The sequence below is a fragment of the Gallus gallus genome, chromosome 5 (genome assembly GCF_016699485.2).
Source record: "Gallus gallus isolate bGalGal1 chromosome 5, bGalGal1.mat.broiler.GRCg7b, whole genome shotgun sequence".
NCBI classification, from domain to species: domain Eukaryota; kingdom Metazoa; phylum Chordata; class Aves; order Galliformes; family Phasianidae; genus Gallus; species Gallus gallus.
Window position 1 is genome coordinate 9,799,626 of NC_052536.1, and position 17,730 is coordinate 9,817,355.

A 17,730-nucleotide genomic window follows, 5' to 3' on the forward strand; every position below is an offset into this window, starting at 1 on the left:
AGTGGATAAGTGCCCCACCTGTTCGTTTTCCTAGTTCTTCACTGCTGCCCTTTGCCTTCTGGGTGCACGTGGCTGGGGTAAACCCTTCCTCCTGGTTAGGGCACCTTGTTGCCTCACTGAACGGGGGGATCTTGATGGAAAAAAATCTGCGCAGAGGAACAAAGCGGCGTTGTGGTTTTGCAGTGGGGAAATTTCCAGAAAGGAAGAGCAGCTCTGCAGGTGGTGGCTTCTGCCTGCAAAGCCCGGCTTGTTCGGGGTTTGCTGGAAGGAGGCGGGAGGAGGAAACCGGGGTTCAGCGCTGGCCGTGCCCTCTCTCCACACACCTCCGACTGCGAAAGGGGTTAAGCTTCTGAGATGCTGCTCTCTTGTTGCTTGGAAATGACATGGCAGGCGTGCGAGGAGCCCGTGCTGATGGAGTTTGGCAGTTTTTGAAATTTTGTTTCACGCCTTGCCTGCTGTGTCAGCTCACCGGCTAATTGCAGCTGCCGCTCGGCCCGGTGTGTGTGCTCCGCGGCGCTGGGCTGGCGGAGGGAACCTCACAGACCAGGATGTAATTTCAAAACACTGAACCTGACCAGCAGAGGCTGACCTTGCTCGTTATTATCTGAGTGGGAATAGCAGCTTTGAACATCATATGATCTCTGAAATGGTACCTTTTTTCATTAGAAAGCCCCCTGCTGAACGCTGACCAAATACATTGCTTTTTTCCTTGCTTAAGGTACTGTTTAAAAATATATATATCTGTTCCTTTGCTAGTTATTAGAAGAAAATCAAAGTGGTGCATTCCCCTTCTTGGCGGAAGCCTCTCCTAAGACAATGGAGTGCTTGGAGGAGCAGGGAACCGAAACGGCGGAGGGGCAGGAGGGCTCAATGGCTCCAGTTATCCAGAACCACCATTTTGAAACCCCCATTTGTGTCATCCTGGGTTGCACGTGTGCTGCTCAGAAACAGGTTTAAGTTTTCGCTTCATGATTGCGTATTCGCCACTGACACCAGAAATTCGCCGGTGTTGACTTTGCCGGTGCCGCAGTGTCGAGCAGGAGGGCTCTTTAAGTCTGGAGAGTTCTCCAATGTTACTTGACCCGTCTCCGTGCTGCTGGGACCACTTTGATAACAACCGGATCGATGCCTCGCTGTTGGCGTGGAGGTGTCTTAAGTGCTATTGTCGTCTGCTCGCAGCTCTGACAAAGCAATTATTACTGTACGAGCGGTGGGTTTTACATGGGCTGCACATTAGCCACCACCACCGGGTCACCCTGGCTTTTAAGGAAAGCAGCAAATGTCACTTACTGCAGTGGCACTGGCTTGTTCCACTCGAGCCAAGGGACTGTTAATAATTCCATTATCAAGCTGTTACTTTCTGGGACATCCAGCTTGTTACAGGAGCTGGCCTAACTTCGGGTAAGGGCACACAACCAGTGATGCTGCCATCCCAGCCACGACATCCCCTCTCATCTGCTTTGTGTTGGTTAAACCTGTGTCTCCAGTGGGGATTACAAAGGAGGAGAACCAGTGGCGTGCCCCAGCTTTGCACCCACACCTCTCCTTTTCCCACAGCTACATCCAAGCAAGGTGTTGGATGGGGCAGGGCAGGGATGCACACGCTTGGCCCTTCTGATCTGTCATGGGCAATTAACAATGGGAGGACAATGAAGGAAAAACAAATGTTGGAATTGCAGCAGGTTGGTTCTGCTGCAAAATGTTGATAAATAATAATATTTTTTAAAAAAAAGTGCATTGCTCTTTGTCAGTCCTACCCTTGGGGAAAAACCCGCGTTCCTGCAGGTATCACGTTCCTACCTACCCTGTGACAGCAAATGAAGTTCCTCTGACCACCACCTTCTTGCAGCATGAGCTCCTTGCAGTGGGAGCAGCAGAATTTGCTCACAGATTGCAGTGCTGCTCCCAGCACTGCCCCGAGTGCAGGAAACCTGCTCAAGCTGTCTGAACGCCTTGTAACCCCGCTGTCCGGTTGTGTTGCAGGTGTGCCGATGTTATCCGTACAACCCAAGGGGAAGCAGAAGGGCTGTGCTGGCTGCAACCGGAAGATCAAGGACCGGTACCTGCTGAAGGCCCTGGATAAGTACTGGCACGAAGACTGCCTGAAGTGCGCCTGCTGCGACTGTCGTCTTGGAGAGGTTGGATCAACCCTTTACACAAAAGCAAATCTCATCCTTTGCCGCAGAGATTACCTGAGGTAAATAGAGGAACGTAGCGTGGGCTCTTCCCAAGCGCCTCAGTTCGCTGCCAGCTGTTTGCCTTTCTAGCCCCTGCTGTGAAAATGTGTACGTGTGCACTATTGGCCCTGCACCAGGGAGGCTGGAGGTCCTTCCCTGTCTGAGCATGGCCTTTGGTTTGCGCTTCATGTATTGCATAGTCAGAGAGGTACCATCCTGTTCTTAGGTCAAGTTAGGAAGAGGACACGACTGAACTCTACTGCTTCCCCCCAACAAAAGCAAAAAGTGCTTTCAGAGCAAGTATAGAGGGGACTCTTAATTCTCCTTAAGTATCTATGATGTTACGCTCCTGCCTTGACCAACATGCTGTGATTCTGTGATCTGACCAGGCTTTTACCTTTTCCTTTTCGCTTTCAGTGCTGGTTTTTAGATAGACTTCTGGTGCTTGTATTCAGTAAGGCTCCTCCCATGGGGCTCTTGTCTCTTTGCTAAGTAAACAGAGCCAAACACTCCAAAATTACAGATCAACTTCAGAAATTTTTTTGTTCTTGAGGAGGTCTGCAGAGACCAACTCTTGAGTTGGAGCTATCCTGTCAGTATGTGCCTGCAATATGTAGCAACAGAGCATTTTTTTGCCTGGTGTGTATGGCTGGTTTTTTTACAAACTACTTCTGGTAAACACAAACGAATTTTAGTAAGGCAGCAGCCCTAATGCAAACATTCTGATGAGGGTCGCACTGCAAAACACTCCAAGTTTTGCTTCATTTTTCATCTGGAAGAGTGTACTTGATCCCCAGCTAATGTGTTGTTTTTTTCCTAAAGGACCGATAGCATTTCTTGAGCAAACTCAGCCAGCACGACACAAACCACCATGCTGGTTTCAGAACAGGAGGTGCATTGCTGGCTAACCTTTGGTGTGCAGAGGGTGCCTAGGTGGTTAGCGATCAGGTCCTTCACATATTCCTGAAAACCTTTTGTAAATATTTTCTCGGTAAAACTTTCACAAGCGAGTTTCTCTCTCTAAAACAAGCAACTGAGCCAAATGGAAGACAGACATGTAATAGCTGCCATTTGGGAGTTGCCATTTCCCTTTCTTTGAGGCAGCATACGAAAAGCATCCTTCTCACACACGGACTTTTGCTCACAGTTGGAATGCGTTCACAGGGACCCCCTAAGTCTTTCAGAAGAGCTTCTTCTAGGAACAGTTTTCCTTCCACAAGGTATAGGCTGCATTAGTTTCTGGAGTGTTTCTTTATAGATGGTTTTATTAAAACACATATCTTGTTTGCACCCAGCCTGCCAAGCGGGCCTGGTCTCTCCATCAGTCATCCTCCTCTTCATTATTTATCACTTCTCCAGACTTTGTTGTAAGTGCACTTGATAAACAATGTATCTTTTTTAATCTGACCTGAAAGATGGATACTCAGTGTTGCTCCACGAGTCGCAGAATACTACTAGAAATTCTTCAGCTGGGCGGTGATTCCATTTTACATTTGCTTTTCAAGACCCACAAGCTACTCTGTGCCTCATCCATTTAACGAGCACCATATTGATTTTTGGTTTGCTCTAGTTTCATAACAAAAATAATATGTATCATCAAATCAGATGCATTAGAGTGCCAAAATAGAGCACTATCGATGCTGTTACACTTAGAAGAACTTTTTTATCACCGCAGTTGTGGGGCATCTCTTTCTTTCCGTGGTTTATCCTGCGAATACTGCTTGGAAGAAGAAGAATTTAATCCACGATCTTCTCTCTGTGCCATGGGTGGCAAGACTTCTGGGGACACACCAGAATTCTGTGCTCGAGGTAGGAATGGAGCCAGGAGTGCAGACCCCAAGAGGCATTCCATGTCCTGCTTTAAGTATTTTTCCCCTGTCTTCATGCAGTCTGTTCAAGCACTTTCGACCACTAGAAGTATTTTACCTCTGCTGTTGGTGCTGGGAGGTGTGTTGTAATTGTCATAACCTAGGAAATTTGACCAAGAGTTGGGTTGGAAGGAAGAGCATCAGTTCTGCAACACAGTAATTGGCTTGCGTTCAGTTGTTTGGCCAGCTTTACAGCTGTGATGGCTTGTGTTCTTGCTAATGAGCAAACTCAAGTCAATGCTAGGTTCTGTTCTCCTGTTGCTGTGGAACGCATTCAGCAACAAGGGTCAGTGCCATACAGTCCCGTAGTTTATGGAAGTATAAAACAATTTTTTTACTTTAAAACATCTCCTGTTGTCTTCCACACATCATATTTCTTTCTCTCTCCATTTTAGCTATTACTTCTATTAATAGAAGGAACTGAAGTTGCTGTCACCATCCTCTCTACTGTCAGTTCACTCCTTGTAATTTGAATTTTTCTTCTTGGAGAATTACCCGCTTCCATCATATTTAATTCCTTCCCTTTAATAGTCTTAGAGCCTCAACCCACAGCTTTTTCACCTCGCTAAACAACTCACGATATTTGTTCTACTCGTCAAATTTTAGCAGAACTCATTGCTAAAAATAAGGTTTTGTGCCTCACACTGTGCTCATACCAAGAAGCGAGTACTTCGGAGGACAGCCAAAGGAACTGACTTGCTGTTGTGTAATGGTCAGGAGAACATTGGTGCTTCTTATTCTCTTTCTAGACCGGTGTCTTTGCATTTGCCCCCCAGCTAAGCATGCAGTTCAGGATTGTCAGCTTTGCTCTGCATACAGTATGCTTTCCCCACCCCATGCTGAGGCTTGGCCTACACACCTGCAGCAAGCCAGCTCCTTCCAATGCCACAAGCCCCCCAGCACCAGGCAGCACACCCGTTTCTTCAGCGCAGGGGCACCAAGGTGTAGGCACTTACCTACAGGAACGCACATGTCTGAGCAGTGAGGGTATGCAGGCTTCTGGGAGAAGCGTACCCGCTGTATTTCAGGAGTCGCTAGCAGACTATGGCCTGATCATTTGTTTCAAAAGATAAACTGTCATCATTGCTTGCGAAGGAACATTTGTTAACCTTCACATTTCATAAAACACTTTCTTGCTCATTTTTTAATCATGAAAGATGAAATTGGATCTCGAGTTGTTATCCTTGCGGTATCACCTCAGTCTCCAGCTGTGCCGAGATGTAGCTTTCGATACATTTCATCTGAGCAAATAGATTTACCATTTGTTTCATAATCACAGTTCCAGCATTCCTACCCACCTACCTACCTCTAATTATTTCTGATAAGCAAATGCCGTTGAGGGACCTGCTCTGGGACACAGCATCATATGCAGCACAGGGGCTCCGTGCAGCTCCGGGTGCTTCTCCTGGTGCAATTCAACACTCCTCAGCTCCACTTCGGGAGGTGTCAGTGCGGCGTGGTGAACACGTGCTGTCTGCCCAGAGCCCACAGTGCTGCTCAGCTGAAGTGCTGCTCTTGCATCACAACAGGGAGCGACTTGCATGCTACATAGGGCACCCTCACTTGTGCGCTTGGTGTCTGTACAGATTAAGGAGGATTAATTAGGCTCAAAATACAATGTGTCTTGGCAGCATTGCTCTGCTTTGTGATGTTAAAGCACAGATCTTTATTTTTTTTTTTCCATGTTAGCTGGTCCAGGAGTTTCTCACAGCCCATGCTTTTCAGGATAAACAAGCAATGCTTGGTTTGTTTGCTTGCTTTTTTTCTCTTCCCCCTCCACAATTTCTCAGGGAGGTGAAAAGCTTATGGGGAATATTACTTCCCAGCTGTGGAATGCTGACATCTCTCTTGGGCTTTGAAACTTGCAGTTTGCTGACTGCTGCTTTCAAACTCCCCTACGTGGATGCTGTACCTCAGGTGTTCAGCAGTGCAGGGGCAGCCAAGATGGATTTTAGGGTCAATGGCATCAGTTCTGACACAGGAAGGTAGACAGGGGAGGAAGACAAGGACTTCTACCTGTTAGCTGTCCCAGCCTCACTGTTAATATTGTTATGAGAATACAGAAGAAGAGGCAAAAGGAGGAAAAATAAGTGAACATCCGCATGCATTCTTCAGCTGGAAACATATGCCCTTGAGCAACCTTGAAGTTTATGCCCAATGATATCAGAGCTAGTGCGGTCACACAGCCAGAGGGCTGTGATACTGAGTGGTTCGAGTCCTCCCATTACGCTACCCACGAATGACAAACCCTTGGGCATGCAAGATGGAAGTTCCTTGGGGCTGAACTTGAAGGCATCACAGGAGGACAGCTTGACCAGCTTCATTAGTATCAAAATGCACCTCCTCTGCCCCCTCTGACATGACCTCCCACTGCAGCACTGGCAGCGATGTCCTGGAGAGGAGGGTGCCCCAGCTTACGTGTATGTACTGTGCTGAAGTGCCCATTGCGAGGGCTTTTGCTGAGTGTTACACAAATTCTGATTACAGGAAAGTTGGGATCCTCAAGTTTGAAGCTGCTTTTAAGGGTCATCTTTTTTATCTTGTCAAGTGATGTTCGGGCTTCCTTGCAATTGTTGGCATGTTCTCTGTTGGCGTTTGCGCCAATTGTTGGCGTACTCTGGTCAAATCAGGCTTCTGGCTCAGCATATTTCCAGTATCCTCAGACAGGAAAAATATTAATTGTGAGCTGCTAGTGGCTACTTGTTGGTTTGTTTCAAACTGTAAGGTAGGAAATCCTCTATTTCCAGCGCTGAGTTTTGGGTCAGCCTTTTTCTTAGGTAGCAGGGATAGGACGAGAAGGAATGATGTCAGGTTGCACCAGGGGAGGTTCAGGCTGGATATGAGGAAAGATTTCTTCTCCAAAAGAGTGGTGAGGCAGTAGCACAGCTGCCCAGGGAGGTGGTGGAGTCACCGTCCCTGGAGGTGTTCAAGAAACGTGGAGCTGTGACCCTGAGGGATATGGATAGTGGGCATGGTGGGTTTGGGTTGGTGGTTAGATTGGGTGATCTTGGTGGTCTTTTCCAACCTTAATGATTCTACGATACTTACATGTAAAAAATGTGAGTACTTCTTTGTAGATAAGTGTTTAGATCTTTTTCAGTTTGTAATCGTTAGCTTTTTTTGTTGACAAAGCCTCTTGTTTTGGGGGAATTCTCAGTCCCAACTCAGCAGTTTAATTTTGAACTTCTGTTGCTTAGGAAAGAAAGGTAAAAAAAAAAAGAAAAAGGAAACCCCCAACCCATCCATCGTGTACCATTTGTTATTTACATTTGTCTGTCCTCATTCCTGTTTTTTTGTTTCCTTTATTGAGGTCAGCAGCTCCAACATTTTCTCTCTGTACCCAGGGAAGACGTTCTCCCTCTTTCTTGATGGCCAGCCACTAGATAGCAGCCACCAGGCCAGAGGAAAGATAAGGAGCGAGGACTCCCTCCTTGTAGCACAGATTGCTGTTTCTAGAGCTGACAGAAATAGATAACGGAGTTCTCAGTTCAGCCTAGTGGCACAATTTGGCTCCAGAAGGAAGAAAGTCTGTAAAGAGGTGCCAAACTTAAAGTCATCTTATGAGACATTTTTTCCCATTTTCCTGCAATATGGACTCTTTGCCATTCTGTTCTTTCACCCAGACCTGCAGGGTGCCAATGACTTCTGTATGCTTGGAATCGAGTTCATGTGTATTCTCGGAGCTGGTGAAGTCTGGGCCATCGTGCAGAAGGCTACTCTTGAGTGCAAACAAGACTTTACCTAAAAAGCATCCTTCAGTCATTGCATGCTGCTTCCAGGAGTGCTCCCCTCATTTCCCATTAATTCATTTGCATTCACTGCTGCTCCTGTATGCCAATTAGCTTTAATTTTTACTATGCACACCGACATCAGCGGCCAATGAGAACAGTGCATAGCGAGGTTTTTAGTGTGCCTATAAACTACAGAAAATTGTCCTTGGACAAACTCCTGCTTTTAGACTGGCTGACAACAATAGACATGGTTAAGTTCAGGCTAAGAGCCATTAAACATAATTACTACCACAGGGTAAAAGTTTAATTGTGTTAAATTTGAAATCTGCATAGTCTGTGCTTATTTACAAGCTGGCTAGGTCTTCTTGTTGCATAAAGGGGAATAAATCTGTGCTTCAAAATCGTTGCCTTTTAACTTCAAAAAGGGAGATTTAAAAAAAAAAAAAGAAAAAAAAAAAAAAAAAAAGGTGTTTTTAGAAGCAGCAAAACAGCTCCAGAGCAAAACCTTTCTGTATTTCCAGCTTCTTTTAAGCCATTGGCACCAAGCTGGTAAGTAGATGCTGAGCATCTCCTGGCAGATTTTTTTCTGAAGCGCTTGAACTTTGTGCGTGTGAGTGTGTGAGAGAGCATCGCATCTGTTGTGAAGGTGCCTGGGGGACAGGCTGCAGATCAGTTTGTTCGTGTGGGGTTATTTGGAATTTACCCGCAGATGGGGCTCGTGGTGGAGGGGTTTCATCCACTCCGTCCTCCAGCAGCGCCAGGCTTTCCCCACCTCGGGTTTCAGCTCCAGTTGGCGCTGGGTAAGGAGGGGTCAGAGGTGGCAGGTTTGTCACAAGCGAGCAAAAAAAGAAAGGCAAAAGTCCGCGTTCGTTTTGCTTTTCTTCGAGCAGATTAAAAAAAAATGTTCATTTCTTGCTCATCGAGCTACAAACCGCAGCGTATTTTTAGAAGCGTGCTGAATACACGGGGCTCTAAATGGCTCTCTGGGAGGCAGGCTCAAATCAGGGAGTGCTGGAATAAGTGTGAAATGCTCACCGGTTGGGAAGGGCAGGGATGGAGGGCTGTGAAACTCGCTAGAAGAGGAGATCAGCACATGGGCCGGCTGCGCATCCGGGCTGTGTAGACATCGGGAGGCGACGGGGTTTCAGCCGGGCTGAACATAAGCTGTAGATCTTATGCAAACAGTCAGAGCTGTTTAACAATTGGTGCACCCCCAGCCCCCTGAAAGGAGACAGGTGAACACGATGCCAAATACATTTTTCATGTTTCTTAAGCTAACTGTTTAAATAGTTAAGTGAACATCTGTCCAAATTTCCCCATCATTTCCATTTAGAAAAGTCTCCTATTTGAAGGCTGAAGAAAAGCGCCTGCTTAACAATGCAAATGGTGCTGTCTGGGGCCCCTTTATTTTGTTTAATCTAGATTGAGCTCCACACAACGGTGATGCTAATGAATAATGGATATTTTACACTTGTGCGCGTAGCAGCGCCGGGCACAGAGCAAATCTAGGATTAACCTCCCAGTCTCCCCGCCTAATGGATTGGGCTCATTTTTTTTGAGTTTGCTGTGACTCGGGCGCTCTAAAAACGCACGCCTGGTTTTGTGACAGTGACAAAACCCCACAAAGCCGTCAGGTCTTGCCGTGCTGAAGGGAGGCACTCAGGCAGGGGAGGGGGCAGGGGGCTGCGCCGAGCCTGATTTGTGGGCAGTGCTGGATGGGGGCCGAGCGCTGCAGGGTGCAGAGCCGGGTGCGTCTCGGCGCGGCGTTTCCCAGCCCGCTGCTGCAGTGCTGGCCCATGGGAAGGAAGGGGCTCCCACAGTAGGTTGCATGGCCTGAGTTTGGCAGGGCGAGGTGGCCGTTGGAACTGTAGAGTTGGGGTTTTCCCCTCTGCTTCAGTCCTCGTATGGTGGAGTCTTGGGGGAAGAGTGTGGACTACTCCCATTGCAACTTTCCCATCCTGCAACATGGTATCATAGAATATCCCAAGTTGGAAGGGACCCGAAAGGGTCACTGAGTCCAACTCCTGGCTCCGTGCAAGTAGTACAAGTGCTTCCTTTTGGTTTGCATTGTTTAAGTTTTGGGGGAAATGAACTGCTGCTTCGGTGAGCTTACAAGCAAGAGCGGGACCAACTTTTTACACAGTCTGAGGGTGACAGGACAAGGGGGAATGGCTTTAAACTAAAAGAGGGAAGATTTAGGTTGGATGTTAGGAAGGAGCTCTTTACTCAGAGGGCAGTGAGGCACTGGCACAGAGAAGCTGTGGGAGCCCCATCCCTGGAGGTGCCCCAGGCCAGGCTGGATGGGTCCTGGGCAGCCTGAGCTGGTGGGAGGCAGCCCTGCCCATGGCAGGGGGTTAGAAACAGATGGTCTTTGAGGTCCCCTCTAACCTAAGCCATCCTGTGATTCAAGACGCTCTTGGGCTTCTTCCACCAGGTGGGCTGAGGGCCCGCTGGTACATGACAAACAAGGGCAGCCTTTTCTCTAGCTTGGGAGCAAGCTTGCTTTGGTTGCACGGCACAGCACGGGTGGGAGTTATGTGAAGGTTTCTATAACATTGCTGAGTGTTGTAGTTCACAATTACTGGCCAGTAATAATTAATATTGATCAGCTTGGCAAATTGCATGTTTAGAAATTGGTTATAGATTTTCCTGGTCTGTGCGTTGTGGAATTGGCCAGAACCAATGGCTCGAAACGAGCCGGGAGCCTGCATCTGTCTGCGGGCAGCAGCGCGTGGCACACACGGGGCTAACGGGGTGCGGTGGCCATCCCACCTCACTCTGAGGGTATTTGTCATCCCCAGAGCAAAGCAGCTGACCACACGCACGCTGACCTGGTGCTGCCGGTCTGTTGATTGGCGCCATGGCTGGTCTGTGCGGCGGTGGTCTGCGGGTTGGCGGGGATGGCTCAGAGATGGGGCCGGGGGGAGGACACTGCTGCCTTGGCCGAGTCCCCGGCGGGAGCTGTAACAGCAGCAGACATCTGGAGAGACAGATAGTGAAAGGCAAGATGGAAATGGCAGAGCCTCCAGTGCTGAGGGGCTGTCCTCGAGGGCCGGGGAGCTGAAGTGGAACAGCAAAGCACACTGGTCAGGGCTTGGTGTGGGGCTGAGCCGCTCCCGGGAGGGATGCCCAACCAGGGAGCAGGGCTCGCCCTCCTTCAGAAGCTTTGCAAACTGCTGCTGTGCCCATCACCAGGGAGAGCGTGCTTCCGTGTTTTCAGCCATGAGCGAGCGAGGTTCTTCCCCAGCAGCATGGCGGTGCTGCCTGCTGGGCTGGCAGAGCCGCGGGGGCAAGGAGAGCTTTTGACTGAAATTTTGTGAGCCCCAAAATTGTGCTGCGAGTGTTTAATGCTTTTCTCCATTAGACAGCAAATTAGCCCTGGGCGTGCAATCCAAATGAAGTTTTCGTCTCGATGATCGCAGCCTGCTCAGCAGGCAGCTTGAGCCCGAGCTCCCACACACTGGTTGGTCAGCGAAATGGAGACCGCAACTTCTATTTATTGGTGCAATACAGTATTTGATACCGCTAATTACACTTAATTAGTCCTTCCACCATTTAATTAAAATGGCTTCTAATGATCGTGCTTCTTTGGCAGGCTCTTCGGTACCACCGGGAATTGCGCTGCCTGCAGTAAGCTGATCCCTGCCTTTGAGATGGTGATGAGGGCCAGAGATAATGTTTACCATTTGGACTGCTTCGCCTGTCAGCTCTGCAACCAGCGGTAAGGACGCGGTTACTGCACACACCACCGCGGGCTCCGTGGCGGCCCTGCCCGCACAGCACCGGGGCGGTGCGGCCGGCTGCTGCCCGTGCCCCGCTCCCTGCTCGGCGGCGGCGGGCGGCACTGACCCCTAGCGGCTCCGGGGCCGTTCCTGCCCGCGGCTCCCGTGCCGTGGTCGCTGCTGGCAGCGATACGGGGAGCCCCGAGGGTGAGGGTTTGGCGACGAACCCCGCTTTGCTCTCGCATCCCTCCTGCAAAGGCGTAGTGCGGCCGAGGTTTCATTTCCAGAGTGGGAGCTGTGTTCTTTTAGATGTCGTCCTACGAACTTTTATGGCTTATCGTCTAGAGATTCCAACCCCATGGGGTGGTATGGAAGCCATCCTGTAACAGCAGCATGGGAAGCTGAAGCGAGAACCACGAGTTTAGGTCAACCTGGAGTCAGAGCTGCAGAGGTGGGTGCCCAAGCGCCTTTGGGATGGGGCACCCACCTGCTTCTCCAGCTATAAAAGGGTTTGGTGGCGAAGGCTCCTTTCCTTTACTTCTCTTCCAGCTTCCTTAGGCCGTATCTGTGTACAGAGCGTTAAATGCATCCGAGCAAAATCTAATATTGATACAGAGCACGCCGTGTTTTCATTAGCCTCATTCTCCAAATCCGGGCTTGCAGGTACCAGAAGGAACACCCTCCCCTATGCAAGCAGCCCCTCTCCCAGCACATCAGGGCCCAGGGGACCCCTGGCCATTCCTGGCAGTGCCATGCGCACCCCCGACCCCTCAACACACCAACCAGGTTTGGGGAGAGGCAGGGGCTGGGGGCAAGAATTGCTTCTACATTTCTCTTCGGGGGCTTCTGTTAGGCTCAGGGTAACGAGGAGCAGCAGAATGCAGTCAGCTGTATCTGTTCTTAGAGGGACTGAACCGCTGGTGGGGCATGCGGCTTTCAGGAGTGTGTGCGCAGCACAGCTCTCAGCTTAAAAGCTGTTAATTCAAAGAGAGATTGATTTTTAGCAAATAGATGAGTTTCAGAATTGGTAAAGCAGAGAGAGAGAGAAGAGCGTGCCCAGAGCCCCTTCCAGCCATGGGGCTGGGACCCAGCACTTGGGGCTGTGGTAGGCTCTGCAATGCCCTCGTCCCATTGGCGTGGTGGACACAGCACCCCCTGAACCGGGCTCGAAGGGGGTTATTTGTTATGTTAAGAAGAAAAGATGAGCTTCCAACTGTTCAGCAAGCAGGCAGGGTGAAAAAGCTATGGGCTGTCAATTTACACCTCTCCAATATTATATGTGGAACTTTTTTGACCTTAATGGTCAAATAAAATTGTTAAATATCACAAGCCTCTCTGTCAACTTCAATACAAACAGAACAATTTACATGGTATATGGAGAGCGGTGCCCTTCGCTCAATGAAGATAAAGGTTAGGAGCCCAGCCATCAGGAAATTTCTATTTGTTGTTCAGCACTGTACACAAGGGGGTGAGGAAGGACTTAATAGCCAGTCCTTGCCTGGAAATGAGTGCAAATACTGCCTTAGCGGGGGGAGCTGGGGAAGCACGGGACCAGCACAGGCCTCACACGGGCTCTGTAATGTCGCATGGAGCTCCGTCTGCAGGGATGTCCCGCTCAGCTGCCTCAGCCCCAGCCTGCCCAGCCTGCCTTCTGCTCCGGGCAGTATCCCCTTCTGTAATAAAATGACTCCCGTGCATACGGAAACCGGTTAATTCATTCTGTCTTCCAGGTTCTGCGTGGGGGACAAGTTTTTCCTGAAGAACAACATGATCTTGTGTCAGATGGACTATGAGGAAGGGCAGCTGAACGGGAGCTTCGAGTCCCAGGTTCAATAGCGATCCCTGCTTCGCTGGAGCACTGTGGATGGGCGCCCGGCCGCGCCAGCAGCCAGCCGTCTGTCAGCTTGCCTGCAATATTTTTTTAATTCTGGTCCAGAGAGGACTATATACATTGTAGTACTTTCCCCCCACCCCCCCAACACAAAGCAGTTACAATTTTAGATGTACAGTTGTGCCTGCTTAGCTGAGCACTGCATTGCCTGTATGTTTGTGAGTTTCCAGGGTCTGGGGGAGGGCTCTGTACAGTCTGTTTTCTGTATATAAACTGGAACATTTATTTTATGAAAAATGTAATGCAATTTTATTACTGGTGTGAATTAAAAATTATGAATGTTTCCTGGTCACCTTAGCTGTGGTTTGTTCGTGCAGTGAAAGGCCGTATGATGATAAGCAGGATTTAAACGTATATACAAACCTGAGTAAATAAAGCAGGGGGGTCCCACACGTGAACAGGCTGCACAGGGACGTGGTGAAGTCAAGAAACGTGGAGATGTGGCACTTAAGGACCTGGGCATGGTGGGGGTGGGTTGGGGTCGGGCTGGATGGCCTTAGTGGTCTTTTATCCTTAATGATTCTGTGATAGTTACGTGTAAAAATGTAGGTACTTCTTTGTAGGTAAGTGTTTAGATCTTTTTCAACTGTTAGCTTTTTTGTTTGACGAAGGCTGGATGTCACATGAGGAACGTGGTCTAGAGTGGTCGCAGGCGTGGATTGGTGGTTGAACTGGATGATCTCAGTGGTCTTTCCAACCATAATGATTTTATGTTTCACTGGAATACTTATTTTATCAACAGCGTAGTGCCTGAGCTTTAAGATCAGACTTCAGGAATCTACACCTTGCTGATGGAAAACTGCTCTAGGCCCAGGTTTCATTGGCCTGAGGTTAAGGAGACTGAATATTTTCCCTTTGCTATAAGGCAAAAATGTTTTTTTTTTTTTATGATTAACTGATGATGGAAGGATGATAAGGAGGAAACAGAATAGTGATAGAAGTGGTTTGTTGTTTTTTTTTTTTCTTGATGTGCAGCAATGTAACAGGTTAAGCCAACCAACAACCGGGAGAGGGGAGAGAGGAGCAGAAGACAGTGCAAGAGAAAAGAATGGCTCATGGAGTGGTGACTGGGGCAGGTGAGTTGAAACAACTCTACTAAGATCATGTCTCAGTGGCTCCTATGGCACTGGCAGCATGGTGATGTGGTGTCGAGGAAATTGGGGCTGTGAACATGAGAGCAGAGCGCTGAGCACCATTGCCCATCCCTTCCTATCCTGAAAGGTTCAGTTAAATCCTGGGTTGGCTCACACAAAATACAATAGAAAAACCATGCAGCATCCCTGTTACCCTCTCCTGTCCTTGCTCTGCGGACACGGCCCACCTGCAGCAGCACATGCCCTTGGGAGTGCTGGGAGTGCGAGTTGTTTAAAAATAAAACTCCCAGGAGGACGATGCAATCAGGATTTTTTTTTGTCTGAACGCTGCAAATTTGCTTAATAGAAACAAGTGCTGGAGCGCAGACCTGCTGTTGAATAATCACTTCCACTCTAAAGAACAGAGCAGGAGAACCTTTTGATGGTGTTATAGTCATCACTTGGCATAAATATTCATTCAAGGAATCAGAGCAGAGTAAATGGCATTTTAGACTCTAATCACTTAGTATTAGCAGATAGCCTTTTTACTGCTAAAGATAACCACTGCTTAATCAGTTTAGTGACCACTGCCGTTCCGTGTGACATTTACGCCTCTGTCTCAGTGCCAGCGCTGGGGACGTGGCTGCGGGTGACTCCTCTACCCAGGTCTCTGTCGCTCCGCAGCCCAGCCCACACACACACAGCTGGCTTAGCTGCCATTTGCCTCCTTAGCTCAGATCAAAGCGTTATTTTAAGTTCACGCTGCAAATGTTGAAATCTGGGATCTGTTGGTTGTTTTTTTTTTTGTTTTTTTTTTAAATCAGGGCTCATGGCTGATCAGAGCGCGGCCTGGTTCTGAGATTGAAAACAAGGCAATATTTACAGGCAATCAAAAATCTCAACCTTCCTCTCTATCCATCTTTAATGCTGGTGTAATTGCTGCTCGGATTCTGGCTCTTCCTCCAGTCTTAATTTTTGTGTGCACGCATCTGTGTTTCAGAGGGATGTTATACTTCCCCGAGCAGCATTAGCGTTATTGAACACTCCGCTATCGACAACCCAGCTCCTCTGATTTCATATCTTGCCAAACAAGTTAATCTAATATTAACAGTGGTTTGTTACCGCGTTGTTAGCTTAATTTGCTTTACAAGAAATGCTATATTTGCATTTCAGCCCACTTTTATTGGCTCACAGGCTGTTTCCCGTCGCCAAGCAGAGCTCGTTCGTGCTGCTTTGTGCTGCTATGTGTGGCTGGGGGCACGGGGTGGGGGCATGGCCCCAATGCGGGGCATGGGGGAAGGAGCACATCCTGGAAATGCTGTATTCAGAACAGCACGAGCGCAGTCGCAGCTCTTCCAGGAATACAGCTGAGCCATAGACAGCAGTTTTCCCTGGTGGCCAGTCTATACAGGAAACGGCTTTAGTATGGAAATCGCACAATCACAGCATTGTAGGGGTTGGAAGGGACCTGAGGAGATCATCGAGTCCAACCCGCTGTCAAAGCAGGTCCTCTACAGCAGGTTGCACAGGTAGGAGAGAAGGAGACTCCACAACCTCTGGGCAGTCTGTTCCAGTGCTCTGTGACCCTCACAGTAAAGCAGGTTTCCCTCATATTCAGATGGAACTTCCCATGTGCCTGTTTGCGCCCATTGCCCCTTGTTGTGTTGCTGGGCACCACTGAAGAGAGCCAGGCCTCATCCTCTTGACTTCCATACTGCAGATGTTCATAAGTATTGCTGATACCCTCTCAGTCTTCTCCAGACTGAACAGCCCCAGGTCTCTCAGCCGTTCCTCATACAGGAGACACTCCAGGCCCCCCGCCATCTTTGTGGCCCTCCGCTGGACTCTCTCTAGGAGATCCCTGTGTTTCTTGAACTGGGGAGCCCAGAATGGTACACAGCACTCCTACTGTGGCCTCTCCTGCGCAGAGTAGGGAGGATCACCCAATTCAACCTGCTGGCCATGCTCTTTTTCATGCTCCCCAGGATATCATTGTCCTCCTTGGCCACAGGGACACGCTGTTGGCTCATGGCCACCTGTTGTCCAACCAGGACACACAGCTCCCTCTCTGCAGAGTTCCTCACCAGCCCGTCAGCCCCTAACCTGCACCGGTTACATGCGGTTATTCCTCCAGCTAGCCTCTGTGCTGCTGATTGCAGCCCTCTGGGAGATGTAGCTGAATCCTAGACATCAGCTTTCCCCTGTGGACTGTGTATGCAGGAAATTTAGTATGGCAATGGGCAGATCCAGTGCCAGTGCCACTGTTCCCACACCTCGGCCCCTTGCACAAACGATAGGCCGTGTCCTGGCAGCACAGCACAGCCATGTCTGTGGGGCGTCCAGGCCTACTCCTGCTGCAGCGCTTGGGAAGGGGGAAAGAGAGATAAATTAGCGTCAGAGTAACGCCACGCAAAGTTATGAAGGACAATCTTTTTTGCTGTCAATATGCACAAAGAGGAAAAAAATGGAAGCTTTTGAGGAAAAGAAATGCGTCTGAACTTCTGAGTAAATGAGAAAGTATTGAAAAGCGCTGTATTTCTGAGCTCCTCTGAGGTAACTTCTGTGCTCTGAGAGAATATTTCAGAAGACATTTTATTCTTTAGAAGATGCCAAAAATGCAAGACTTGGCACTTTAACAAAACAGAAAAAGGAAAACACATAATCTTCTTAACTAGTAAGTCTTTGAGCCCAGGATCGCATTGTTGCCATATAATAAAAAGGAATGTTATGCAGTAATTTGGGCAGTTAAGGATTCTGTGCATACTCAAAATCATGACATTTCAAGGACAATAAAGTTGGCTGGCTCTTGGCCATTGGCCATACGAAGAGAAAACACAAAACGAGATTGTCAGTTGGTTATTCATACCGCATTACAAAACAAGCCTCCCAACAGGCAAACACTCTTTATTGCTTGTGTTTTTTGCTCCAGAAATATATTTTTTAATTAAAAAAAAAAAAAGTTCTTGCAGCATTCATCTTACAAATGTTAACCCCTTAGCAGACACGTCTGACATTCTTTGCCGCTGGCTTCTCCACTTTATGAACGTATGAACGTTCAACAATGAGAATAATCAGAAAGAAAACACTTATTTCTGGCACGGCACAAGCTGGTTGTTTTTTTTTTGAGCAAAAAAAAAAAATCAACTTGTACAGGATTAACTGTGGGGGATGCTTTGCTTTTGGGGGCATCTGCATTGAAATAATGTCTCAGGAAAACCCCTGTGCAGCTCAAGGATGAGCGCAGCCAGGGTGCCCCAAGGCCCCCACG

General features: G+C 48.5%; 1 protein-coding gene across 6 annotated transcripts in view; it reads left to right on the forward strand.

Annotated features, from left to right (window-relative positions):
* LMO1 (LIM domain only 1 (rhombotin 1)) overlaps positions 1 to 13,681 on the forward strand; it is a 61,905-nt gene extending 48,224 nt beyond the window's left edge. For all 6 annotated transcript variants that reach the window (XM_046941995.1, XM_015286494.4, XM_015286495.4 and 3 more), the window contains 3 exons: positions 1,984 to 2,197; positions 11,372 to 11,497; positions 13,229 to 13,681. In XM_046941995.1, the coding sequence (XP_046797951.1) occupies positions 1,992 to 2,197; positions 11,372 to 11,497; positions 13,229 to 13,334 (438 nt within the window). In that variant the 5' untranslated portion in view covers positions 1,984 to 1,991 and the 3' untranslated portion in view covers positions 13,335 to 13,681. The remainder of the gene's footprint in view (positions 1 to 1,983; positions 2,198 to 11,371; positions 11,498 to 13,228) is intronic.
* Positions 13,682 to 17,730: the final 4,049 nt, after the last annotated feature.